General features: G+C 45.3%; 1 protein-coding gene across 3 annotated transcripts in view; it reads right to left on the bottom strand.

The window, feature by feature from the left end:
* Positions 1–9,429: 9,429 nt before the first annotated feature.
* The window catches only part of NUAK1 (NUAK family kinase 1), a 68,434-nt gene continuing 51,038 nt past the window's right edge, over positions 9,430–26,825 (bottom strand). For 2 of the 3 annotated variants that reach the window (XM_036866166.1, XM_036866169.1), the window contains 3 exons: positions 18,362–18,481; positions 16,438–16,570; positions 9,430–13,638 (listed from right to left, as the gene is read on the bottom strand). In XM_036866166.1, coding sequence (XP_036722061.1) covers positions 12,485–13,638; positions 16,438–16,570; positions 18,362–18,481 — 1,407 coding nt within the window. In that variant the 3' untranslated portion in view covers positions 9,430–12,484. The remainder of the gene's footprint in view (positions 13,639–16,437; positions 16,571–18,361; positions 18,482–26,825) is intronic. The other variant, XM_036866167.1, reaches the window with a different exon arrangement.

Here is a 26,825-nt window from a genome sequence, read left to right on the forward strand (position 1 = left end):
GTTGCCCAAATGGAGTGCAGAGCTTTAAGATGAGAACATCTTTGTATGTTTTTGTTTGTCATTTCTTGGTCTCCTGGGCAGTCGTTGGCCAGACTTGCTTCTCACTTCCATTCCAATCAACCAGTCATAAAGGGGAAGAAATTATTCCCAAGATTGGCAACAAACATCTGGATGGCATGCAAGAGCCCAGATGACCTTTGGCACAGAACTTGGTGCTCCGAGGAGGGGTTGCACATACAAAATGCTCCACTGATTGCACGAGTAATGAAGACAGATTATTCGGTCATAGCAAGCAACTTTGCATGCTTAGATGACAGAGCAGATTTTAGGATCAGAGGCCCTGGAGTTAGATGGCCTGAGTTCAGATTCAGGCCATGCATTTACCAGCTGGATGACTTGAGCCCATGACTGCCCTTCCCTAGCTTCCATTTCCTCAGCAGTATTAATGTTTACCTCCAGGGACTATTGAGAGGCAGCCTCAAGGAAAAAATGTGTATAGGAGGAAACTATAACCTACAAAACATTACTCAGTTTTTTATTGTTATGACACCCAGACCAAAGAAGGCAAGAGACACGTACTTAAGTGGCTCGGCTTGAGGTAAAATTTCAGAGTATGTCCTTGCCACCTTTCCTGTGAGAATTCCCTTGCTTTCTCATCCTGTCCCATTTCCCAAGAGGCCTATGTTGTTCTTCATTCTTATTCTCAGCACTTAATACATTTCTCCTAAAACATTCATGGCTGGCTCAGGTCTAGTGGCTTGATGTGTGATTCCTCCCAGGGGTATTGACATTTAATAGGGAAGGAGACCCTAACTTCTCTCCTAACCACTAGAAGCTTCACCAGAGTCCTGGGAGACATCCTGAAAACGTCACCATCTGGGCCTTTCCCACATGATCATGTTAAAGGTTTGGGAGAGTGAACAAGGAGAGGAAGAAGAAAGCAAAAGAGAACCTGTTGGGAGTTACTTCTTGCTCCCCAACATGAAGAAAAGCCTAGTGCCTGGAACGTGCTAGCTGTTCCATAATCTTGAATGGATGAATAAATGATAAAATGAATGAACAAATGAACAAATAAGTGAAGAGCTGCCCCAATAGATTCTTCACTCACAAGGAAAAAATAAGTGAAAGCTCACTTTGGCAGGGCACCTCTGAGAAGTAGCCAACTACAATGGCAAACTCCCTGACTAATCCTTTTTACTGGAATTACCAGTAAGCAGAATAACTGACTTGCCTTTCACTGATTGGATTTTTACCTGCCTTCTTTCTGGAATGTGTTTTTAAAAAGAGGATGGCGGTGGTGAAGAACACTATTTTGATGACAGTGAATGGCACAGGCTTTGAAGTCTGTCATATCTGAGGCTAAGACCCAGTTCAGCCATGAATTATTTCTGTGATTGGGCAAATGACTAAACTTCAACTTTTACTTCTATCCATGAAGGAGAAACTCCTGTGGGATACTCCTTGCCCCACTGTTTAAAAAAAAAAAAACAAAATTGCAAGACAGAACAAAAATATTAAACAGTTGTTTTCAGACATTAGACAATAAGCAACATAGGACTATCATCTCCAAAAGAAAGGAAAAAATGAGTTAACAATTTAACCTGGAGGCAGTTTCTGGTGAGAATCACAAGGAGGGGGAACCCAAACAGAGAAAGTGACAGCTATCAGGCAGACCAAGAAGGCAAGTCAGCTAGATTTGGGGCACAGAGTACTGGAGAGGAGGGCACTATGCAAAGAAAGAGCTCCAGAAATCTGCAGAAGGATACCTTGAGTATTTAAATACTAGTCTGCTAATGTGTAGGGAGAAAGTCTATGAGGCTGAGCAAAGAAAAATAACATAATGAAGAACTTGCCGGGGAGCAGCAGGCCAAAGAACTTCTGAGCACACCCAGGGCTGGAAATATTCAAACTCCCACCAGCCAGCATACAGAGATATTGCTGAATTCATATATGTACCCAAGAGAACTTTTAGAGATGAAAATCACAATATATGAAAATTTCACTGGATGGAATTAAGAGCAGATTAAATGCTACCAAAGAAAAAATCAGTGAACTTGAAGACATACCCCCCTCCAAAAAAACCCAAAACAAAGCAGAGAAAGAAAAAATGCCAACAGACCCTCATTGTCAAAAAAAAAAATGTGAACAATATCAAGCAGTATAACCTATGTAACTAGAGTTCCAGAAAGAGAAGAATAAATACAAAGAGTATTTGAATACATAATGGTAATTTTAAAATCCAAAATTTGACAAAAACAATGAATGTATAAATGTAAGTAGGTCAATGAACCCAAAGAAGGATAAACACAAAGAAAACCGTACCAAGAGAAATCACAATCAAATTGCTAAACAAAAAGTGATAACTAGAAAATATGAAATGTTGCACAGAAAAAAAGACATACCATACATGGAGAACAAAGAGGAAAATTTTCACAGACTTCTCATCAGAAACTATGAAAACCAGAAGACAGTGGAATGATTAAAGAACAAAAGATAAAAACTGTCACCTAAAATGTTATAACCAGAGAATATCTTTCCAAACTAAAGTTGAAATAAAGATTTTTTTTCAGACAAACAAAAGCTGAGAGAAGTTGTCACCAGCTAATCATCACTAGAAGAAATGTTAATGAAAGTTTTTCATAAAGAAGGAAAATGATACCAGAGAGAAACTTGGAACACAGAGGAGTGAAAACACAGCAAACATGAAATTATGGTAAACATAAAAGATATGGTCTGATTTTTAATTTTTAAGATAACTAAGATAATTTAAAACAAAAACAGTAATAATGTATTGTGGGTTTTAAAACATGTAAAAGTAAAACATGTGAAAACAGTATCATAAAGAACAATGGGGGAAATGAAAGTTTTAATGTTACATATCAAGTGGCATAATATTGGAAGGTAGACTGTGATTAAAGATGGATGCAGTAAACCCTAGAGCCATCAATTTACAAAAATAAGAAGAAAATCTGTCTTCACGCAGCTATGTAGTTGCAGAAGGTCTGGGGGATTTCTAGCAGTCCTCAGACCATACCTTGCAAACTGCAAGAAAAAAAATCTCTCCATATGTTCCACAGTGGGGTTCTGTGGCTTAAGATGCCCCGCCTACCTCTTTGACATCATCTCTAGCCATTCTTCTTACTGCTTCCTCTGCTCCAGACACCTGGGTCTTTGTTGTTTCTTGAGCCCCTCAAGTGTACTCCTTACTCAAGGCCTTTGCACTTGCTGCTTTCCTCTGGCTGAAGACTTTTTCAATACAGAGCTGTAGGGCTTACTGCGTAAGTGTCACCTAATCAATAAAGTTTTCCCTGACCACTCTACCAAAAATACTGCTCCTCATCCCATCCCCATTTCCTTGTCCTGCTTTATTTCTTCCATTGACTTATCATCATCTGCCATATTATTTATTTGTATGTTAATTGCCTGTCTCCTCCCACCCACCACTATTCTGGATCCCAAAAAGACCTTACCATGTGATTATGAGTTGTTTCTCTCAAAGGGGAGGCATTTTTCCATGCCTCTTGGTTCATCATCATTATGCCCAAAATGGTGTTTATGAGAAGTCAGCCTAAGCAGCACCCACTACCACGGACCACCTGTACTTCATAGGGGTTAAACCCACAACCATGGCCTCTTTGGAGCTAACCAGCAGGCCTGGTTCAGAGGTCTGCATCTGGCTTTCTGCTTTGCACACATCCTTTTGTCTAGACTCCGAAGTCTGATGGCTGAAGCTTCTGCAATACCCTAGGCACTGCTGAATCAGGTGTTTTTCAGCTTCAGTGATTCACAAGTTCCAATTTGCAGAACTTTCTCAGGATAGCTATTTTGGGGGGCTCTTTTTCTCCGGCTACCTCTGAAATGAACTGTTCCCCACCCTCAGTTTCACCTAACAGCAAGGTGTTCCTCTGGAAGCCCAATCTGGGGCCATGCCTGTATAATGGCCCTGCTGTAGGCCTGGAAGACATGGCGATGCTCTGTGTTTTGTGTGATAGAAGTTGCTGTTGCAGTGCCTGACCCCAGGCAGGTCCATGCAGCCAAGCCTGACATCCTGTGTTTTCATGTAGCTCCAAGAAGTTGCTTTGTGCTCTCAGCTCTCTAGAAGCAGGGTCCCCTGAGGCACACCAGCACAGGAAAGAATTGTAGAGCTCTCTTGGGGGGGTACATGTGAATACACAGCTTTGGACAGAAGGGACCCAGCCACTGAAGACCTACTGTCCCATCTACTGAGTTCTAAGACACAGCAGGTTCTCAGGATGGGGAAAGACTGACTCTTCCAACCCATTTCACTCTAGAGTAATTAAGAAATCTGAATCAACTCTGTTAACTCCATCTGCTGAGATTGGGTCTTCTAGAACCTGATACCAATGGGGTGCTGGGGGACAGTTGCTCTCCTGTCCATGTTTGTTTGGAGAATGCACAGACTTGGGCCAGTGTCTTCATTCCTGATGTTATCTGCTTAGCTCCTGCAGGAAAATGCCGCTTCCGTGAACAGGGATGGTGACAGGATGGGGCATATGATCAAGGAGGCTGACTTGAAGAAGGATCATCCCAGGTGCACAACAGAGCAATTAAAATCTTGGGCTCAGAAGCCGGTCAGCCCACCCTGTATTTGATTCCAGCTCCACATTTAACCATTGGATGACCTGGGCAAGTTACTGCATGTTTCCAACACTGTTTCCCCATCTTGGAGATAAGAGAACACAAGGAACATTAAAAGAGGCGATGTATTAAAGGGTAGGCACACTGCCTGCAGCTCAGTCAGCACTTGGTAAATATGAGCAGTAATGATTTCTGTTTATGCTGGGACCACCACCCGCCAACCCACGGTAAACTGACAGAAGCTGTGACAGGCATTGTTATGTGTCCATCTGATTCCATTTTACTTTTCACTTGTTAAGTACAAGTGAAAGACTTGAAGACTATGCAGGAAGTTAGGTTGGGGTCAGGTGACTGAGTTCTGGCCAGCGGGATTTGAGCATAAATGATGGACGCCACGTGCAGGCCTGCTCCTTAAAAGGCCCTGACTTGTGCCCTCTCTCACCCTCATTGGCAGAAATGAAGGACCCCAAGAAGGCAGGACCACAGGATGAAAGAACCGTGGGATGAAAGTGCCTGCATGGAGACAGCATGACGGGAAGAGCTGCCCAAACTGTATTGCACTTGGTGAGAGTAGGAAATAGTCGTTTACTATATTGTGCCCCTGACATTTCAGGGTTTGTTACTTTAACATAACATAGCCCATCCAGACTAATTCAGAAATGAAAACTACCTCAGGGAGTGGATGGAGGAAACTACTGGTGAAGATACAGTGGATATTCCCAGGCAGGTAGAGATGGGCAGTGTAAATTTTCATCAATAGGAAAATAATTGTCATCATTTTCAGATAAAATTGACTGTTAATTTTCTACACAATTCCCTACTGGAACCAGAAAGTTGCAATAGCCTGGGGCAGGTTTTAGGACATGAAAACCTTAGACCACACGTTCTGGTCTTTATAGGGCATCACTCCTTCTCCACTTCCATACCCCAAACTTCACATGATTCTGTGGATTAAAAACATCCTCTCCACAAATTTCAGTAAATTAGCAGTGAATTTCTGCAGTGAAAACATATTCTCCTTTTAAAATTGCATGTGTCTCATCTGGGGACCACCTGTCAAAGGAAGCAGCCACTTGTAATTAAGGATACACAAAATCATAAATGATCACAGCCAGTTCACGTTAGAATGTGGCCACATACGTTTAGCAAAACGCCAGACTTCCTGGACCATGGTTGTCATATACAAATGGACCAGATATTAACCCTGTAAAGCTCTGTTTTGAAGACATCAAGGCCTTTGCATGTACTGTTCCCTCTGCCTGGAATGCTCACTCTTCATAGAGCTAATTCTTCATCTTCAGACCACTCCCCAAGGGTCACCTCTTCAGGTTTGCCTTCCCTGACTACCCTTTATACAAGAGGTATCTCCTCCCTTAATTCTTGACTCTGCACCCTCTCCATTTCCTTTATAGCACTTACACAATCTGTAATTTTGAGGGATTTTGTTTACTTGTTTATCATCCATTTCTCCCCCTAGACCTAAGTAACCATGAAATCCACCATATCTCTAAAATTCCAAATATATGAGCTAATAAAACCCCTGTAGTGTTTAAACCAGTTTCAGCTGAATTTGCTGATGTTATACCTGATTTTTACAGCTAAAAATCTTCCTAACAAATATATCTCCTTTCTATAGTATATTATTGTCTTTCCTGATCTTTTGTATATAAATTAAAAATCTTGTATGTGTCAAGTCCTGTATTAAGTGATTTATTTAATCTTCACAATAACTCTGAAAGTTAGGAATCATTTAATGCTACTTTATAGAAGAGGAAATTAATGTCCCAAAGTTGTAACTAACATGGGTTACTTTTTGTCAGGCTTGCATCCCTTCTTTTGGGACAGCTGCCCTCCCCAACTCTGTGATTCTGAGGGAGCTGTCATTCAAGTATGCCACAAGGGTAGGCACAGGATCGAGGCTAGCCAATTGGATCATCGCTCCACCTGGACTCTGTGACTGGGCCAGAGGGAGACAAATGACCCCAAAAAGCCAATCACAGTCCTTTCTTGGCACATAAATGCTAGGATAGTAAGAATCTCTCTCTGACTCTAGGATCACACAGTAAGAAGACCTCATAACCCTGTTACTACCGGGAGCTCTCTTGCTGCCATGCAGAGAGAGCCTGCCTAAGAATAAAGCCCACATCCGGCGAGAGTGAGTGAAAAAGAGGCCAAGGGCATCACTTGAACTCCTGGATCCAGCTGTGCCTGAGACATACATCTTGGACTTCTCAGTTGCAAGAAGCAGTAAATTCGTCTTATTACCTAACATGGTCTGAGTTGGGTTTATACCACTTGCCACTGAACAGGATGAAGTGAGCACCATGTAGAAGCTCAATAAATATTAATTCTCTTGATTTTCCTCAAAGTGACCACTTCCCATTAACCTCACTGACCTATCAGTGGACAACATGTCAGCTGTGCCAATCCAGCCACCCCTATTTCCTCTCTACCCCTTACATGTCACATTTGGTCCAGCCTCTAGAACAGGCATATGCTATTCCTCCTATCTGACTGCCAAATTATGTCTTTCTAAAGGGGTTTGCTTTTTTTTTTTATTTATTTACTTTTTTATTGACATATAGTTGATTTACAGTATTGTGTGTCAGATATACAGCAAAGTGATTCAGTTTTTTTTTCCAGATTCTTTTCCATTCTAGGTTATTATAAGATATTGAACATAGTTCCCTGTGCTATACAGTAAATCCTTTCTGTACTTTATATATAGTAGTTTGTACTATTAATCCTATACTCCTAATTTATCCCTCCCTCCCTCTCTTTTCCCCTTTGGGAGCCATAAGTCTGTTTTCTATGTCTGTGAGTCTGTTTCTGTTTGTATTATTTTTTAGATTCCACATAAAGTGATATCATGTAGTATTTCTCTGAGTTACTTCACTCAATATGATCATCTCTAGGTCCATCCATGTTGCTGTAAATGGCAATATTTCATTCTTTTTATGGCTGAGTAGTATTCCATTGTGTGTGTGTGTGTGTGTATATATATATACACATATGTCACATCTTCTTTATCCATTCATCTGTCAATGGACACTTAGGTTGCTTCCATGTCTTGGCTATTGTAAATAGTGCTGCTGTGAACATTGGGGTGCATATATCTTTTCAAATTAGAGTTTTCACCTTTTCCAGATATATGCCCAGAAGTGAAATTGCTAGATCATATGGTATCTCTATTTTTAATTTTTTAAGGAACCTCCATACTGTTCTCCATAGTGGCTGTACCAATTCACATTCCCACCAATGGTGTACTAGGGTTCCCTTTTCTCCACACCCTCTCCAGCATTTAACCAAAGGGGTTCACTTATAGGTGAACTTCCCCTTAGTCTCTTATCCTGCACGACTGACAGGCCCATTTGCTAATAGCAGTAGAGACCAAAGCAAGAATTAAGAGTCTTCAGACCAGGCAGATTGTCTTAAATGTCCTATTTTAAAAGTCAGTGAATACTGCCCTGTAAAGAAAGGACTACAGTTTCCCATTCATAATGAGTTTTACTCTCAGGCTAACTTCACAGAAATTCTCTCCTTCCTTCTCCAAAGCCCTGTTAGAGTTTGGCAAAGGTAGCAATTAATATACCCATGAGTCAGATGAGAAAACTGAGGCCCAAAGAGGTGAAGAAATTTGAATCAGTAGCAATCATCACCTCCAAACTGGAAAGTTGCACTTTCGTTGGAAAGTCAGACTTCTCTTGCGTGGATCCCTAGCACTGATATTCAGTGCACAGCATGACTCTCTAATATTAGAGACTAAGGGTAGGATTGGATGTCATTTGATATCGTGACTGGGATCCAGGAACTCCTCAATCTTATCCTATTATTCATCCCTCTTTCCAAGAGCTTCCTGAGGGTCTGCTCGCACAAAAAACAATGGCAAATGGGACTAAGGACGGCATTTTATTATAGGCAGAGCAGTGGCCTTCCCCATTAGGAAATATGGTCCAATGATTTGGACTCAGAGCAACCACATGATCGCTTTGCCTGCCCTTGGGATAGAGGGAGGCCGAGGCAGGGGGCAGGCAGAGGAAACTGACGTGTGGGGAGCAAGCGTGGCTGAGGGTTAACCTTTGATGCCATCTCTAGTCCAGATCGTGGGAAAAGGGTCAACTTTTTGGAAACCAGAACTGAGAACATGTAAATGTGGAAGCTATGGGGTAAGCCAAGGTGGGTCATAAAACCAGGGAGGGGAAAGTGAGGCTACAGAAGGAGAAGAATGAAACTGGCATGCAAGGAGGAGCAGAAAAGAGGGCCTGGGTCCTACTTTTCCAGTTTCTGGTTGCACCTGCACGGCCACCTACATTTTCTCTTCTGAGAGCTTCAAAGAACTTCCCTTTTTGTGCTTAAGCTAACAGGTGGGTTTCTGTTACTTATACCCATTCTGTCATTCTCTTAACTAAGAGAAAAACAACCAAATAAAGAAGCAAGGTCCCAGTTCAGTTCAGTTCATGGCAATTTATTTAATTTAAAAATAAAAACAGAAACAAAAACAAAAACAAAAACAAAAAACAAATCAGTTTCCAATGAAAATACAAACACTTTGGGTGGTTATCCAGCTTTTTTTTTTTCCCCTGTAGGCTGTCCTGGGCTCAAACCAATCAAATGAATGAAAACCAATTTTGACTGGAGCCATAAAGCATGTTGCACCGATTAAATTACACCAATATATTATTATAATACCTTTGAAATGCCTTTCAGACCAATAAATAAAAAAAGACAAATTCAAATAAAAAAGTCAACTTTTATTACCAAAAAAAAAATAGAAATTAAATAAAAGTCACAACACGGATTAAAAAAAATGTGCAGTCAAGTTTCTCTCTCTTTTTTTTTTTCTTCTAGGAATGATACCATGCCAGTAAATCCCTACAGAACATTTCCAGTTTGGCAATAAGCAGTCAGTCAGTCATTCACATTTGTACTCAAGACAGCAGGCGTGGCCAACACTCACCAGAGTCCCACCCTGAAAGATGCTCCTTGTCATCTGCAGAAGCAGCACCTTATAACAGGGATGGAAATTCAGAGAGTACTTGGCATTTTCATTTTGCCTGGCGTCTTGAAGCACTTCCTGAAAACTGATCATGCCTTGAAATTTACCTGTAAAAAGAAGTATAATTCTACTCCTTTGGCAGATGTGTAAACTAAGACACTGAAAGGCCCACAGAGGCAAGGAAAGGACCAGGAGAGCTGACCTTGAATCTCCTGCTTGGTCCACCAGGTCATCAAAGTGTCTCTCACTTGTAATTCCATGGAAATGAATCAAGCATAATTTCCTTGGCTGGGATTGGCTGGAAGGGATGATAGGACTTAATCAGGAAGCAAGGGAGCTGCTTTGAGGGCTTGTCCCGCTATTCCAAGTTTTTCCTTAAAAGGACAGAGTCAACATCACGTCTAGAATCAGATGACATTAGCAGAATGTCAGAACTAGGCAAGGCCTGAGAGACCAGCTAATCTACCCCTCCAGCCCTCACTGAAGGGAAAACTCAGCCCCGGAAATGCTGCAGGTGCCTGAGGCCACCAGCACACCAGGATTCAACACAGGGTCTCTTCCTCTGAGTGGAGGACTGTCTTTACCACAATCCACTGTCTGGTTCTATTGACAAAAGAGAACATACATGTGTTTTGGGGGTGCGGGTAGAATGACTTTCTTTCATAGTGTCATTTTTACTTGAAGATTGTAAGGATGGAAAATACCAAACAGACACAATCACTTGGGCAAAAGGGAAATACACCAACCAGTAGGTAGGTGTTACATGTAAGTCATACTGACAGCTACCAACCAGGCTGGTTGCCATGCATGAGGGACCAGCAGCGTGGCAGTGCAGGCTGTCCAGAAAAGGTTGCGTAAAATGAGACAAGGAGGGAGCTTTAGAGATCGCAGAATGCCCTCCGCACACCCACACGCCCCATACACAGTTTGCTAGCTACAGGATTTTTTTCCCTTTGAACCTATCTTGGAGTTCAGGAAGGAGGTGGAATTGAAGGAAAGGAAACCCGAAAAGCTTCCCATATTACACTACTCAGCTCAACCCGAAGGGATGCACAAGCCAAAACCCCAGAGCTGGTGACAAGGGGAGAAATGGAGCCATCTCCTTAGGGAAAAGGGCAGTTTCGTTCTAATCAATGTTCTTAGTACCTGAAGGTGAATTCCTTCTCATCTCCCCATGAACTATTATCTGTTGGTTTCCCCCAAAATACCCCCAAGACTAGTTCTCCTTAAATGTCTAGGTGGCTTTCAGAAGTCAGCCATCCTGAAACAAGAGTTTCAGTTAGCTGGGGCCAGTAGAATCTGAAGTTGTCCCAAACTCTCAAATAAGACCATTAATTCCAAACTCGGTATCTGAAGATGCCCCACTGTGGGCGTGACATCCGATCACCTGTAATCCGGGTGTCTAGAAGTTACACTATGTTAGCTATGTTACTTTTCAAGCTAAGAGTCCTGTCACACCTCTTTCCTGCCTCCTCCAGAACCATCTGGAGGACTTCCAGGGAAGTGTTCCCTCTCCTGTCTGCTTCCTCCCAACCCCCTCTGCTTTTTAAGCACCTTACTCATCTGAGTGGCTGGAACGTTTCCCCTAAAGCCTAGGAGTTCTAGGCAGGTAGGACACAGAATACCTAGATTCGTAGGGGGAAACACCTTCTGCCTGACTTACCTTTCCTCATCCAAATATCCCACCTACACACTAACTCCCTAGAAGCAAACTCGCCTACCTCTGAGGATTCTACACTTAGTGGATGGGGAAACCGTTTGCTATGAGTAAACAAGGTAAATGGTTGAGCGAGTTACTCCTTTGGGGACTATGGACGGTATCACATCCAATTCAAAACATTCACGCAGGTCAGAACCCACAAGGCAACATTCCAGTTAATATTGAGACATTAAAGAAATTGACAAGCTGTCCCCTCGCTGGTGTGGATCAACTTCCACTCATCTGCAAAAGACCACAGAGGGTTCCGAGCTCTGTGATACACCATAGTTTTGACCTCTGACACCACCTCTTTTTCCCTGTCTACCCTTGGAGGTTGTGCTGAAGAGCCAGGCAGACACCAGGAAAGAAGAGGCAGACAACAAAAAGCCAAAAAATCACCATGGGCTGACTCTAAGTCCGTAGCAGTGTTCAGAGCACTCTCTCTCTGACCAAGGCCCTGTCTTCCATTCAAGGTAGAGTAGCAAATTAACAAATGCCACACCAGTGGCATGAAAGAGATAACGTAGGTCCCACGGGATCTACACTAGCACTCCCAGGGCTTAGCCAAGTCAAGGATGGCAGCTACACAGCATGAGTGCTACTGCACCCCTTCCCATCCCCACGGCAGCCATTACTATTCAATCACAGCACTCCTTCCCACTGTCTGAGCTACTCAAACCAGTACACCCAGCAGCCCTTATCCATCGATTACCGATTCAAGCTCAGTTGAAATCTACGTGCCCACCCCCTGCAGTCAGACCAAGCCTGCTAATGTGAGGAGAGAAGGAGCGAGCTCTGAGTTCACTCAGAGCACATGGCCCCAGTCTGTCCTGCCCTCCTCCAGAAGCACATGGACGACTTCTAGGGAAACGTTTCCTCTCCCATATGCTCCCTCCCCACCCCTTAAGTGCTGGCCAACACCACCTCCCCTGGACTCTAGGAGGTGCCATAAAGCAAATGCCAATGAGGATCCCACTTCTGACTGGCAGTTGGCAGGACTGGCCAAGAGCCCACTTCTCCCTCGTAGGCACTGGCTCAAGGCTGCACATTTGGCCAAAGCAAGACAGCACCAATCCTTTTTCAGTCTGTTGTCATGGCCAGCAAAGAGGTAACCAACTCTGTCCGTAGCCCAGTCACCGCTCCCACTCCCCCCTCGTACCCACCCCGACCCACCCCTGCACCCTGGGGAGCTAATTGAGTTTGTTACAGATCTCCAGCGCTTTCTTGTAGACCTGAGTCACATCGTCCATGTCCGTGAGGAGGGAGAAGCTGCTGTCTCCCAGCCGGTTCCGGTACCGCTTCAGGTACTGGGGCCGGGGCCGGTTCTGGAGCCCCTCGAAGTCCTGGATCTGGAGGAAGTTTTCGGCAGAGACGCAGCTGCGGATGCGCTGGCGGGCAGGGCGATTCTCCTGCAAGTCGAGCAAGTCGAAGGAGTCGCTGGACAGGACGCTGTCGTCGCTGATGACGCTGGAAGGCCGGCTGTAGCTCCGGGAGAGGCCCTCGGCAGGGATGCCGGGCTCCAGCAAGGATTCCAGTGTGGGCATTTCGGGGCTGGCCAGGGCCGGGTCCATGGTGCCGTCTGAGTACTTGCTGCTGTGTTTCAAGATGCCCTTCCTGTGGCAGGAGAGGCTGTGGGACGTCACCCTGGCCGGATCCGGGGGGCTCGGGGAGGGGATGCCGCCACCCAGCCCATCGTTACCGTCCAGCAGCTCCGAAGACTCGCTGCGTTCCGGGGACGAGTAGTAACCCGATTCTCTCTGCTGGGTCTTTTTCAAGATGCCTTTCTTGGGCATCGTGGCCGACTGTTTGGGGCTGAGTTTAGCTGGCACCTCCGCCTCGGGGGCGCTCGGCAGGGGCACGGCAGTCCGGCACAAGTCCTGCTCCAGCTTGAACGCGGGGGGTAAGGCGGGGCTGACGACGCCTTCGATGAAGCCGGTGCTGTGAGAGCGATGCTCGCTGTTGCTCCGCTTCTTCAGGATCCCTTTGGGCCGCTTGGAGCTCAGCTTGGACGGGCTCTCAGGCACCGAGTCCTGGCCGGACTGAGCAAAGTCGTTCTCTTTCTTGGACTTCTTCAGCGACCGCTGCCGCTCCAGCATGACCTCGGGGGCCCCGGGTTTGGCCAAGCCCTTCATTTTGGCTTCAGCCTCAGCCTGCAGCCCTGTGGAACGGTGGTGCCAGTCGATAATGCGGGCCAAGAGCGGGGACTCGGCGCTGTGAAGGCCATCGCAGTCGCAGACGCTGCTCTTGTAGCCCCAGTTCACCCACCAGTGGTTGGCAATGTCCTCGATGGTGGCCCGGCGGTCGGGGTTCACCATCAGCATCCACCGAATGAGGCCTCGGGCATCTATGGGAGAAGAAGCAGAAGGGACAATACATTTTACGGGAGTTGTGGGCTTTCCGAAGCTGACGCTCCGGGGGCGCAAAGGAGACGCACTCATTTGAGGAAAAATCCAAACGGAGCCCTGCTGCAGCCACACTGTGGAGCAGGAAGCCGTAGTCTTCCACACTGTACATCAGAAAGCGTCATCAAGACTCAGAGCCACAGGCCAGGGGGCTATCACAGCCTGGCATGTTTCTCCACGCTACTGACGGAATGTCAGACTGCTGACTTTCCATCAACTCAGATCTTTATAAAATGGGGAAGGCCAGGTAACCAGGAAAGAATCCAGACCCGACCCCAAGCAGGGCCCCACCATTCCTTTGGTGGGTATCGTTTTACTAAATGGGAAAACAGGTATAGATTACCATGGCTTTTAGTCCTCCAAAGTTAGGTTTATATAAACACACAGCGCTCAGGTCACCAGGAAAATGTGTCAGCACAAAAAGGAAATTTAGGGCTGAGACGGCAAGGAAAAGGTTTCTCATCAGAGAGGGAGAGACAGAGAAGGATGGAGAGGTGTTCATACCTGGCACGCCTGGGCATTGAGAGGGGGGCCGTCCCCAAGGCTGGCCTGACCCGGGCCTTGGCCAGGCTCTGAATCCCACACTCAGTGCTCCCTCTCTGACATAAGCCATAGCCTACCAAGCTGCCAGATCAGAGAGCTGATCTCTATCTGCTATCCGCTTACCGCCTGTCTGAAAAACTCCATTTGTCAATTTCTGCTGCCAAAGAATTAGGGGAAAGCCCCAAAGGGATGTTGAGGAGGCCACAGGAACCAACAGACTCTCACAGCTTATAAATTGCCTTTTAAGATCAAACTGTGCTCCCCAAATGGGGGTTGAATTATATCCTGGGAAGGCGCCACCTCCCCTCAGCTACTTATGTAGCTAATGAGTAGCTGGCCGGGACCTGGCAATGGAGCCAAGGGTGAGCCGCACCCCTGAAAAGTAACAGGATGTTCATTCATTCGGTCAATAAATATTTTCTGAACCCCTGTAGTGTACCAGAAACTGTGCTGACACAAGTTAGCTGGTCAGGCAAAGAGGCTGCCATAGAGTTCACCCTGAATTTTCTAAAAACAAACAAAAAAAAACCACGGGTTAGCTTATTGAAAAAATGTATAGATATAGATATCTGCATATCTATACCTATTTATACATATAAAATAGTCAATGCTCATTATTCACAGACTCTGTATTTGTAAATTCACCTACTCATTAAAATGTATTTGTAACCCCCAAATCAATACTCAAGGTGCTTTCCACAAAGTGGCAAAAAATGTGAATTGCTCCCCCCCTCAATGCACATGTGTGTTCCCAGCTGAAGCAGAACCAGGTGACAAGGCACTGCCTTGTTTCTGCTCTCATGCTGTAAGCAAGTGTCCTTTTCACAGTCCGTTTAGTTCATGCTTTTCACATATTTGCACTTTTTATTGGTGATTTCACTGTTTAAAATGGCCCCCAAGCGTGGTGCTGAAGTGCTATCTGGGGATTCTAAGGGCAAGAAGGCAGTGATGTACCTTACGGAGAAAACATATGAGTCAGATAAGCCTCATTCAGGCATGAGTTAAAGTGCTGTTGGCCGTAAGTTCGATGTTCATCAATCAACAATATATTTTAAATGAGGCGTCTTTAAACAGAAATATACATAAAACAAGGATATGGATTGATCAGTTGACAAAAACGTTGTGAACAGAGGCTCCCAGGAGTCGAGCCCTGTATTTCCCTATGAGTAGTGCTTCATTATTCACAAACTCAGTGCTCATAGCAACGCTATAGGACACAACTGCGGCAAATAATGAGAATCAACTGTGTGTGTGTATATACGCATGTAGGATGCGCGTACTGCAATATACGAAGTGTCTGTTAACCACATTCCAAATACGGCCACCTGTACACACCCCTTCTGTACCCACACAATGCTCTCCCATCAAGAGATGGAGCTTATGGCCTTGGTCGCCTTGACCAATAGAACGTGGCAGAAGTGACATCATCTGACTTCCAAGCAGACGTTAAGAAGGCCTGGCAGCTGCTTCTTCCTCCATCTTCGAGCCCTGAGCTGCTATGTAAGAAGTCCCCGCTCCTTCCTAGAGAGAGAGGCCTGGGGAGGCAGCTCATGGGGAGAGACCCCACACGGAGGGGCCCCGAGGTGTCCCCACAATCGGCCCCAACTCCAGCTACCGTCTGATTGCAACTGTAGGAGAAACCCCAAGGCAGGCCAGAAAAGCTCTAACCAATCCAGGGAATCAAGAGATAACGGCTAATAGCTGTTGTTTACACTGCTGAGTTTGTTTGGGTGTGGGAGCGGGATGGGATAGACTTGTTCTGTGGCAACAGGTCATGAAACAGCACCCATGGGCCATACCCCCCGGCCAGGGCAAGGTGTGCAAAAGAGCAGCTGCCACCCTTAGAGTCTACTGAGGGGGTTTTATGTCTACGTGGACCGGAAGGGACTTCACGTAATACCTTTTCCAAAATGTGAATTTACAGTGGAGAAACAGAATCTAAACAGGGTAAGGGCCTTGCCCAAGTTCACACAGCAAGCAAACAGGACGCCTAGCCTGCAGAGTAGAACAACTGTTCTGGAAATATCACAGTGGGAAGGTTTGGGGAAAGCGGCCTAATAAGCCAGCTCTGCCAGAAGGCAAAGATCTGGGGAGAAGAAAGAGGAAAAGCAGGAGTCTCCTTACAGACACTGACACAAAAGCAGAAAGTGTGAGCTGGCCTCGCCCGGCCTAACCGCTGACCCTCTGTGGGCACACACCTGAGGGCTGCGTGGGCTCCCGGTACTCTCCGCTGCTGATCTGCCGAATGAGGTTTTTGTGATCGAAACCATCGAAGGGCATCGTTCCATAAACGAGAGTGTAAAGCAGCACGCCCAGGGCCCAGCTGTCCACCTGGAGCGGAGAGACGGGACATACAGGAGCTGGGAAGCGGATTCCCTTCCAAACCATTAGCATCACAGACCATGAGCAGCCACCCTCAACGACCCCAGGAATGGAATTTAGCACCTGGCAGACAGGTTCCCACCACAGCCTGACACCTGATAGGCAGTGCACCTGGGGCCTGTTTCAGAGCCTGACCTTTTCGTTGCAAACTGAGACCAATGGTCCCAACCCACAGAAGAACTTTCTTGAATAGATGATACTCTTTGATCCTCACTATAATTTTGTGAAACAGGTAGGGCCCCGCATTATTTTCAGCCCTATTTGGCGGATGAGAATACTGAGGCCCAAGGAAGTTAAATGGTTTCTCCAGAGGCCCCTCCCCATCCCAGTGATGGAGGTAAGACTGGAACATGGGGTTCTTGACTCCTAATGCAGGAATCCTGCACCTTCTTCAAATGGCTCAGGGGTTGCAAACTCCAATGCTTACAAGAGCCAGGCAGACAACAAACATGAACAAAGAAAGAGAGACAGTGGGGTACCACGTGGAGTGTTGGTTTGAAGACAAACCGCAGAGGGCATTCACCCATCTTACACAGGCAGCCTCCTCTGGCTAGTTGCTGTCCCATAGTAATATAGGCCCAGCACTGCTAGATCCTTTGGTTTTTCAAGAGAAGTCAGAAAACAGACATTTATGTGAAATCTCCCATTTATTAAATGTTTGTTCAATTTTTTTTAGAAAGATGGCCAAATAAAGCACTCTTGCTGGCCAGATCACAGGCTGCCAGCTTGTAAGCTCGGAAACAGATCATCGAGGATCAAAGCAGCATTCATTATCTGTGATAAATTTACAGTGTCAAGTTTCTGCAATGTTGTAAATTGGATCTTAGGCTCCTCCCTTACATTCTTGTTTTGGAAAGACTTTCTCCTCACTGCAAGTGATGGAGGCTCTTGGCATCCATCTCTTTACCCTCTAGCCCTGCCCCCAAACACTCTCAAACAGATAAATATTTGGAAGGAGACATTTCAACCCACTGAATGGCTGCTACTTAAAGGATCCTGAGTGGATGAATCTCTCTATAAATAGAACTATCTCTTTAAAAATGAATAATCAGTCACAATTCTCCCATTTTCAAAATGATATTTTCACATACCTGTGTCTTAGAGTGGCCCTGAAAGCTTTAGGCACACAGAGAAATGCATTTCTCATGAATCAGAAGATGCAATTAAAATGTATTTCCTTGATCAGAAATACATGCTGTCAGAAATACACGCAAAAAGAGTCACTGCAGAGTGAGGCTGTTTGCTTTCTGTTTTGCTTGTTTTATTATAATAGGGAAAAACTGAAAACAATCTGTCTAACGCTAGGGAAGTGATTAAATAAATTACAGTATACTTATACAATAAAACATTATGTCATCGTTAAAAACCATGTTTTTAGTAATAACAAATTCAGAAAAGTCACAATTTTAAGTTAGTAATAAAAGGCGAGATATACACATATATAGTGACCTCAATTATTTGAAATACAAGATCTACACTGGAAAAAAAAGCCTAAGAAGAAGTCACATAAATATATTAAGTGGTTATCTCTTGTGGGGAGATTGCAGGCAACTTTATTTTCTCTATTAGGCTGTTCTGGATTTTTCTCCCAGGTGTGTATATTATGGCTTTTATAATCATATAAGGAAACGGTTTTTTGTTTGCTTGCTTTTATGTTTGTTTGTTTGTTTTAAGTATTCCTAGGTTCAGTTCTTTTCTCCCCTCCAGCCCCCCACCATACACACCAGGCAAGCTGCTCACCTCTGGCCCTCGGTAAGGCCTCCCGTTGACAATTTCGGGAGAGGCATAGAGCGGGCTCCCACAGAACGTTTGCAAGAACTTGTCCTTCTGGTACAGGTTGGAAAGCCCAAAGTCGGCAATCTACAAAGAGGAGCAAGACCCAGGGAGCCTGTTAGCATTACAGTCAGCGTCTGCATTGGCTCAGCTCACACCACACGGACCAAAGCAGCTGAGGCGCCCCTGCGTGGCTCTGCCAGCTGGGTCACCCTTTTCTCTGCAGCCCTGAGCCTTCATGAAAGGACCAGTGGGCACAACTGGGCCAGTGATCCCCGACTGCAGTCCCTGGCACCCACTGCATGCTCTGTTACTGAAAATCACTCCTTGCAAGGACTCTATTTCCACGTCAGTGTAGACTTGTCCTGAGAAATACCCACAGAATCACATGCTCGATGTTTCTGATGAACACTAAAGTGTGTAACTATTAATCTGAGACCCGTCCGTCTGTGGCCTACCTAAAATCTCACTGCCTTCATCCACAGTGGTGTACGTACCTACCTGTTCACTGGACATCACCACCTTTTATAGACCTACGCACCAATCAGAACTGTATTTTGCCCACCTTGGGACCCTAGATGAAATGGACCCACAGCACCGGGTTCTGAGTCATCACATTGCAGCCCAAACTCTGCCACTAGCCATCTGTGTGACATGGAGCAGGTCCCTTAGCTACTCTGAGCCTCAGTTTACCACCAGAAAATGGAAACCCATGATCCCTATCCTCTTCTGGATCACAGGATTATTGTGAGAATGATTTTTAAAAAAAGAATTAATCAAGGTGAACGAAAAAGTGCCTTGAATCTTTGTCTGCAAGTTCCAGGCAAATGCTTTCCCTAACCTTGCTTCTCTTGTATCGCACACCCCTTGGAATCACTCTCTTCTCCTTTGGTTTCTTGAAGTGTTTTACTATCCTTTATGGCAGCGCTCTTCTGTGTGTGTGTGTGCACCTATTCATATATACATATAATGTATATATGTTACACGTATATATGTATTATCACATATATAGGTATAATGTATATATTATACATGTACATATCATCACATATATCACATACATTCATATAATATATATTACATATGCACTTACATATGTATGTACATATGTATATACAAATATATATATTATATGTATATAAATTCACCTTGCCTACTAGGCTGAGTCCCCCGAGGCAGGTGGCAGGTTCCACATCTGCCCCTCATCTCTGTAACATCCACTGCTTAGCACCTGCCCTCACCCAAGAAACACCTGTCACCAGAATAGGCATTATATTTTGAAAAGCACAAGACAATTAGTAGATAATACAAAGTAATAATAGTAAACTTAGTTACCACTTACAGAACAACCTCCAATTATCAGGCATGGTTCTAAGCACCTTACACTCTCTAATCTAATCCTATCTAAAATCCCATTTACACAAGCATGTGAATGTATTTCATGCCACTGACATGGTACATTTAAAAGTGGTTAAAATGGTAAATTTTATGTTATGGATATTCTATCATAATTTTTTTTAAACCCACTTAACAGATGAGAAAACTGAGGTTTAGGGAAATTAGGTTATTCGTCTCAGGAGAGCTACCTAGCAAGCAACAATGTAAACCGAGTGTCTCTAAAGGTTCAAACCACTGCCCAGCACTGCCCCTGGGTAATCTGCAAATCTCATCCAGTCTACGCCAGCCTTCCACGCTGAGCCTCTGCAGACTTCTGCCCTGCCCCAAACTGATTTCCACTTGAAGCTTATAAATAGGATGAGTGACTCACACACAGCCCAGCTGAGGCTCTGTTTTGAATGCAGCGCCCAGAAGAAGGCTACTTTGTAAAAGTCACCCCTGAATGAACGGAATGGCGCCGAAAGCAGCTGGCGCACAACCGCCCTCAGAAAACGCATTCTCGGGGCTCAGCTTGCACTTAATTGCCCTGAATTCCGCTTTCTTATCAAGGCCCCCTGACTGGCTTGCAGGAAGTTGGTTGGAAGCTTTATGAAGTGTGCCCTGTCAATCAGGACAGGAAGGGACCAGCTGCAGCCCTGGAACATCCCGGGAAGTCGGCTAAGGCAGGAACCGACACAGGACTGTGAACGTCGGCGGCATCCGGGGCACTGCGTGAGCTTCCAAACACAGGCACACACACGTGAGAGGCACCCGCCACTACCACGTGCAAATCCCCACACACACACCAGGAGTGCTCCGAGTCTGGGCATCCTTGCTTTCTTTGTAGCCCTTCTGAGAAGTGTGTTTATGTTACGGCCCACTCCCATCCTCACAGACCGATGTTTATCAGCCTCTCCCAGTTAAACTGTCATTGTTGCTGACATAAGATTAATAGAAATCTAGATTAGTCCATGTTCTTGGCACTTCAGTGGAAAAGAAATATTAACACACACACACACACACACACACACACACGCACACAGTTCTCCATCCTTGAGCCACTTAAACTTGGGCTGCAGCTCTAAGATTCCACGCCATATGGAGCTTATATCACTTATAAGACGGGAAATGGCCACTGGTTATAAAACTTCTCAAAGCCTCAATTTCCCATCTGTAAAATGGAGGTAGGAATAGTATCCACCCCCACGGTGTCATAGTGAAAATTAAATGACATAAAGTATGTGCCAATTACTATTTTAAGCATTTTACAAAGTTGGAGCTCAAATACATGTCCCACCTGTAAATCCACCTGGGTAGCTTTATTAGCTTCGTGATACTCAAAACAATACTGGTTTTCCATTGGAGGTAATTATGTAAGGTTTCTTTTTCAAGTACACATGATTTCTTAAGTGAATTGCACTAAATAAAAGTATTAAAGTGAAATAGCACAGAAGACACTAGGAAAAGGCAAAATCCATGAAGAGAACAAAAGAAAAGACATTTGGGAAATTTGGGAAATAATGATTTTAAACATAATAAAACAAAAAGGAATCCCAGAAATGGTTCCAACCTGGAAGAGTCGTAAGCGGTGAACTAATCCTGCCCCTCGCTCTGTAAGTGAAGCAACTGAAGGTTAGAGGACTTAAGAAGCTCCGCTGAAGGTCACAGACAGAACAGCTACGTGAACACTGGGTTCTGTACGATTCTCTGTTAACAGAACATCAGTCGTGTATCGAGGGTGACTCCACCAAGGAGGCGTCCAGCTTTGCCTTCAAAGTTGTGTGTTGCCGACACACTGGTAACCTTTGGAGAAAGGTAACCACCCTGCTGGTGATGGACTGTTGCCCTGCCCCGTTCAGAACCACCCTCTGTCCTCACACTGGGCTATTCAGTTCAGCCTGGACTCTGAAAAGGATATCAACACTCATGTCCTTAATTTCTGGAGTTTCTGTTGTTTTCAAGCCTTTCTAGAGGTGTGCCCTGCTGGATGAAAATCAGAGTTATACAAAGTGGGAAGTGATTATTCACATTTCAAAAGAATTAACCTCACTACAACATGGATGAACTTTGAAGACATTATGCTAAGTGAAACAAACCAGACACAAACAGATAAATATTATATAATTCCACTTATGTGAGGTACTTAGTGGAGTCAAGTTCATCAAGACAGAAGAAGGTAGAAGGGCGGTTGCCAGGGGCTGGGGGAGGAGGGAACGGGGAGTTAGTGGTGAATGGGCACAGAGTTTCTGGTTGGGAAGATGCAAAAGTTCTGGAGATGGATGGTGGTGATGGTTGCACAACAATGTGAATGTACTTAATGCCACTGGACCGAAAACCTAAAAATGGTAAGCTTTACGTTACATATATTTTACCACCATTTTTTAAAAAGGGGATTAACCTCGGATCACTGTGAATAATCCCTGCGAGCTCACCCAGTGAAAAAGGAAGGGTGAGAGAGTGGCATGGACATATATACACTACCAAATATAAAATAGATAGCTAGTGGAAAGCAGCCGCATAGCACAGGGAGATCAACTCAGTGCTTTGTGACCAACTAGAGGGGTGGGATGAGGAGGGTGGGAGGGAGGGAGACGCAAGAGGGAAGAGATATGGGAACATATGTATATGTATAACTGATTCACTTTGTTATAAAGCAGAAACTAACACACCATTGTAAAGCAATTATACTCCAATAAAGATGTTTAAAAAATAAAAAATTAAAATTAAAAAAAAAACTAGGTCCCATAATGACCTATATGGGAAAAGAATCTAAAAAAGAGTTGATATATGTATATGTATAATTGAGTCACTTTGCTGTATAGCAGAAACTAACACAACATTGTAAATCAACTAACTCCAATAAAAATTAATTAAAAAAAAAAAAAAGAAAAAGGAAGGATCAGCTTGCTGATGATTAACCACTGGGAAAGGATGCTGATGTTGATGATAATAAAAGCAATGGTCTGACAGTCATTTGCAGTGTCTGAGAGGAAGTGCACTGGACAGATCAGAGGTTGTGGAGCCAGAAGCACCTGGGGCTAACCTTGGACTTGGCACTGCTAGATCATGGGTGGGAACTGCCACCAATTTCCTCATCGGCAAAATGGGAATAATAATAGAACCCACCTCTAACGCTGTTCTGAGGATTGAAGACATGCACGTAAAGCCCCTGGAAGAGTCCTGGTACTGGCTGACTCTATAAACTACAGCCGTTAGGAGAATGCTGGTGGTTTGGTCTACTTAACAATTGTTTGCTCAGAGCCAGTGCCCACCACGGAGCCAAGAGACATGACTATCATTCATTTCCGAAACAAGCATGTCCAGCGTGAGAGGCTGCACTGTGCGACAGGAGAAGGAAGGGATGCTGGGTTTGAGTTCAAATCCGGGCCTCGCCTTCTACCAGCTGGGCCAGCGGCATCGGCACCAGCTGGGAGCCCCACCCCAGACCTACTGAGTCAGCGGCTGCATTGTCACACGGTCCCCAGGGGATTTGCTGCACGTCAGTCACTCTGAACCTGTGTTCCTTCAACTGTAAAATGGCGGGGGGGCCGGTGGTGATGATTATAATGTAACCTACCTCACAGGGCGGATACGAAATCAAATGAATTGATAGATGGAAAGTGCCTTAAACCACGCCTTACACATAGTAGGCCTTCGGTCAATGTTAGCGATCACTGCTTTCACCTGAGTCTCAGTTTCCTCTGTTGGAAAAGGGAATTGCAATAGCCTCGACCACACAGTGTTGTGAAAAACAAAATCAGATTAAATGAGATAATAATAATAACAGCAGCATTGCTACATGCCAGTCGCTGTTCTGTGAGCGCTGCGTATATTAAATCCTCACAGCAACCCAATGAGCAGGGTTCCACTGTTATCTCCATTTTGCAGATGAGGAAGCTGAGGCCCAGGGCAGGAAAGCGGCTGGCCTGAGATGTGGGTGAAGAGATGCACTGGCTGTAAAGCTCCACATAAAGGGGAGTTATTGCTCTCGGGTAGCTGAGGAGGAAACGGGCTTTCTGTGTCACTCTCCAGAAAGACACACTCCATAGCTCTGTCGGGCCCTGGAGTTCATTGCTGTGGCTTTCCCGTGACAGCCTTGCTCGGGTTGTCAGGAAGTGAAGGTACGGAGTGAAATGGTGAGCGAAAGTGAGTGGGGTCAGCTTGCATCGTCAGATCTAAGGTCACACCTCCTCTCGAGAGAGAGATGAGAAATAACGGACCCCAAGCCATCTGGGGAAGCTCTTCACTAAGGTACCTCCAAGAAGCAGCCTCTCAGGGGATGTGAACATGCAACCACCCAGCCCATTCGACCCTGGCAGCCCCGCATGGCTACTCTGGCCACGGTGACTCAGGCAACCTGGCCGTGGCCACCATCAGCACTTGGAGAGTCTCCCCCAGGGGCAGCTGTCTGCAGGCTGCCTATATATCCAAGGTAAGGCCAGCTGAAGCAAGGATGGAAAAAGTGGCCTCCCCTTGTGAGTGTGAGGATGCCCTGTTGGATTCAGGGCAAATTTGGGTGGGTGTAATAGAGAATTTATCAGGTGCCTGGTCTTTGGAGTCAAATAACCTTAGGTTTGTAGCCAACCCCATTGCTTATTAGCTGCAGGAGCTTCCTCATCTGTAAAATGGGGGTAATCAGACCCACCCCAGTGGAGACATTCTGAGAACCAAATGAAATAAGGCATGTGGAAGGTCTGCCACAGGGTTCTGGCTTCTAGCAGGGGCTCCAAAAAGGTTACTTTCCTTGTCTAGCCTCCATGCCCTGCCCTGCTCCTGTGCTTGCTGCTCCTTCCCCTTGGAAGGCCATCATCACATTCCTTACTATCGAACTCCTAGCCATCCTTCAAAACCCAGTTCAATTGCCACTGCCTCGGCAAAGGCCTTCTGATCTGCCCATAGTTCAGACCCACCACTTCCTCCTCAGCACTTCCACGACAGATTACAAAGGGACTATGAGGCACACAGCAGAGCCACCTGGGCCTAAGAGGTGAGGATCAGGGAAGGCTTCCTGGAAGAAGAGGCCTTCAAGCTGAGACTCTGAGGAGGGGTAGGCAAAGAGCAGTAGGAAGAGCATTCCAGGCAGAGGCAACTGTGTGTGCAAAGGCCACAAAGTCTGGTGGATTTGAGGAGTTGTGTACTAGGCAAGGGACCTTCTGTGACTGCCCCCCATCCCCCACCCCCTAGATAAAATAACACCTGTCATTCCCCATCCTCATCCTGCATGGATTTTCATCACCACCAGAGAATTACACTACATATTTTTTTATTGCTTGTGTCCCCAACTGGAATTCTAAGTCCATTAGGACAGGTACCTTAACTTCCTCATTCACCTCTGTATCCTTCTCATGGCTCATTATTACTGCTGGTTTAACAACAGCTGGATTCTGAGCTCCAAGAAGACAAGGACTTGGCCATCTGGTTCACTATTAAATTCCCAGCATCCAGCACCACGCCAGGTATACCGTAGGAACTTAGTAAATATTTGTGGTCAAATAAATAGTGCTCATGGGAGGTATTCAATTTGCTGAATGGATAAGTGCAGGAATGGAAGAGTGAATGCAGGCATTCATGGATATGTATGTATACACACACATACACATAAGTGGACAAATGAACAAACAAATGAATGGATTCATTAATGCATGAATGCAGCATCCTCACATTCATATAATCAAAGCCCAGAGGCCCGTACCCTGAGCTGCCCTTCTTGGTCTTGTTAAGCCTCGGGGTTTCCATCTTGACTTAGCCCTGGCCATTCAAAGCTGCTCTTCTTATCCACAGCAGCAGGCATTTCCATTGTCATCAGGGGCAAGGGGCCATTTCCCCTATGTCCCTCTACTCTGAGCCCTGGGAGCTCACCAAATTCCCAGCCCTCTTTGTGGAGGTCTGCTGACCCTGGTGCCTGGCCCTCTTCTCATTGTCAGGCACTTCTACAGGAGCTGTCTATGGGAATTGTCAGCATTCCATTCTCCCAGAGAGTGGGATGTGAATCTGGCCCGTTTTTTATTAATTGCAAATTAATGCTGTGCTGGGTGTCTATTTTGGTAGACATGCTTCTCCGCAAAGTACGGAATGCAACCCAAAGAAGCACATTGCTCTCATTCTTTCTGCCGACCGACTGTGTGAATATTTTTAGAAGCCACACCCTCGCGCAGTGGCCAGAAAAATAATTCCCAGCGCCAGATGTGCTCTTTGCAAATCAACATCAGGCAGGGCAGGGGAGAGGAACAAGAGCCATGGCTCACACCAAAACTGCAGCGACAAGTTTCAACCAGGAGCATTTTTATAGGCTTTCTGGGCAAAAGCCCTCCACCCTCAAAATACGTAACATGGACCCACATTTTGAGAAGCACCTCACTGCTCATGCTCTGCTGGTTGGTAACAGACCTTCAGGGTCAGTGGTCCCCCGGTGCAGACACTGATGACATGGACTCTCTTGGACATGGAGGCCAGCTTGTGGCCATGTGTCTGCCTGCCTTTGCTACGAGTGCCCTTTCTAAATGTTTCCAGCAAAATGCTGAGTCAGGAAGAGCCGAGCATATGCAGCCGGAAGACAGACCAACAGCAGCTGAAACACGTTTTCAAAAACCCTGGAAGTGGGTGTGAGATGATATAAAGAGAATCTGCCTGGAAGTCAAACATTTGAGTTCTAATCCTGGCTGTCATCCCTTCACTCCAAAATCGAACAGCTTAGAGTACCGACTTACCGCGTGTGACAAGCATTGTGCCGCATTCCAAGGAAACAAAGACACAATGACGTACTGATTCATTGTGTACGACCTTGGGCAGGCACATAACTTAGACTTTCTGGGCCATAATCATTAAAACAAGGGGTTGGAAAATGACCCTCAAGGTTCTTTCAAGCTCTCGGATTCTCAGATCCTCATAGGATTCCTTGAACAAGCAGAAGGAAGGAACAGCGTCAGAGAAAGGGAAGGTTTGGGTGGATGGGTGTGTGTGTGTGTGTGTTTTTACCTTGGTAAACGCCAGGAGTAGACATTCTTAAGGATTAAGAATCCTAAGGAAAAAGGACCAAAACCTTACTTTTTATAAT

The sequence above is a fragment of the Balaenoptera musculus genome, chromosome 10 (genome assembly GCF_009873245.2).
Source record: "Balaenoptera musculus isolate JJ_BM4_2016_0621 chromosome 10, mBalMus1.pri.v3, whole genome shotgun sequence".
NCBI classification, from domain to species: Eukaryota; Metazoa; Chordata; class Mammalia; order Artiodactyla; family Balaenopteridae; genus Balaenoptera; species Balaenoptera musculus.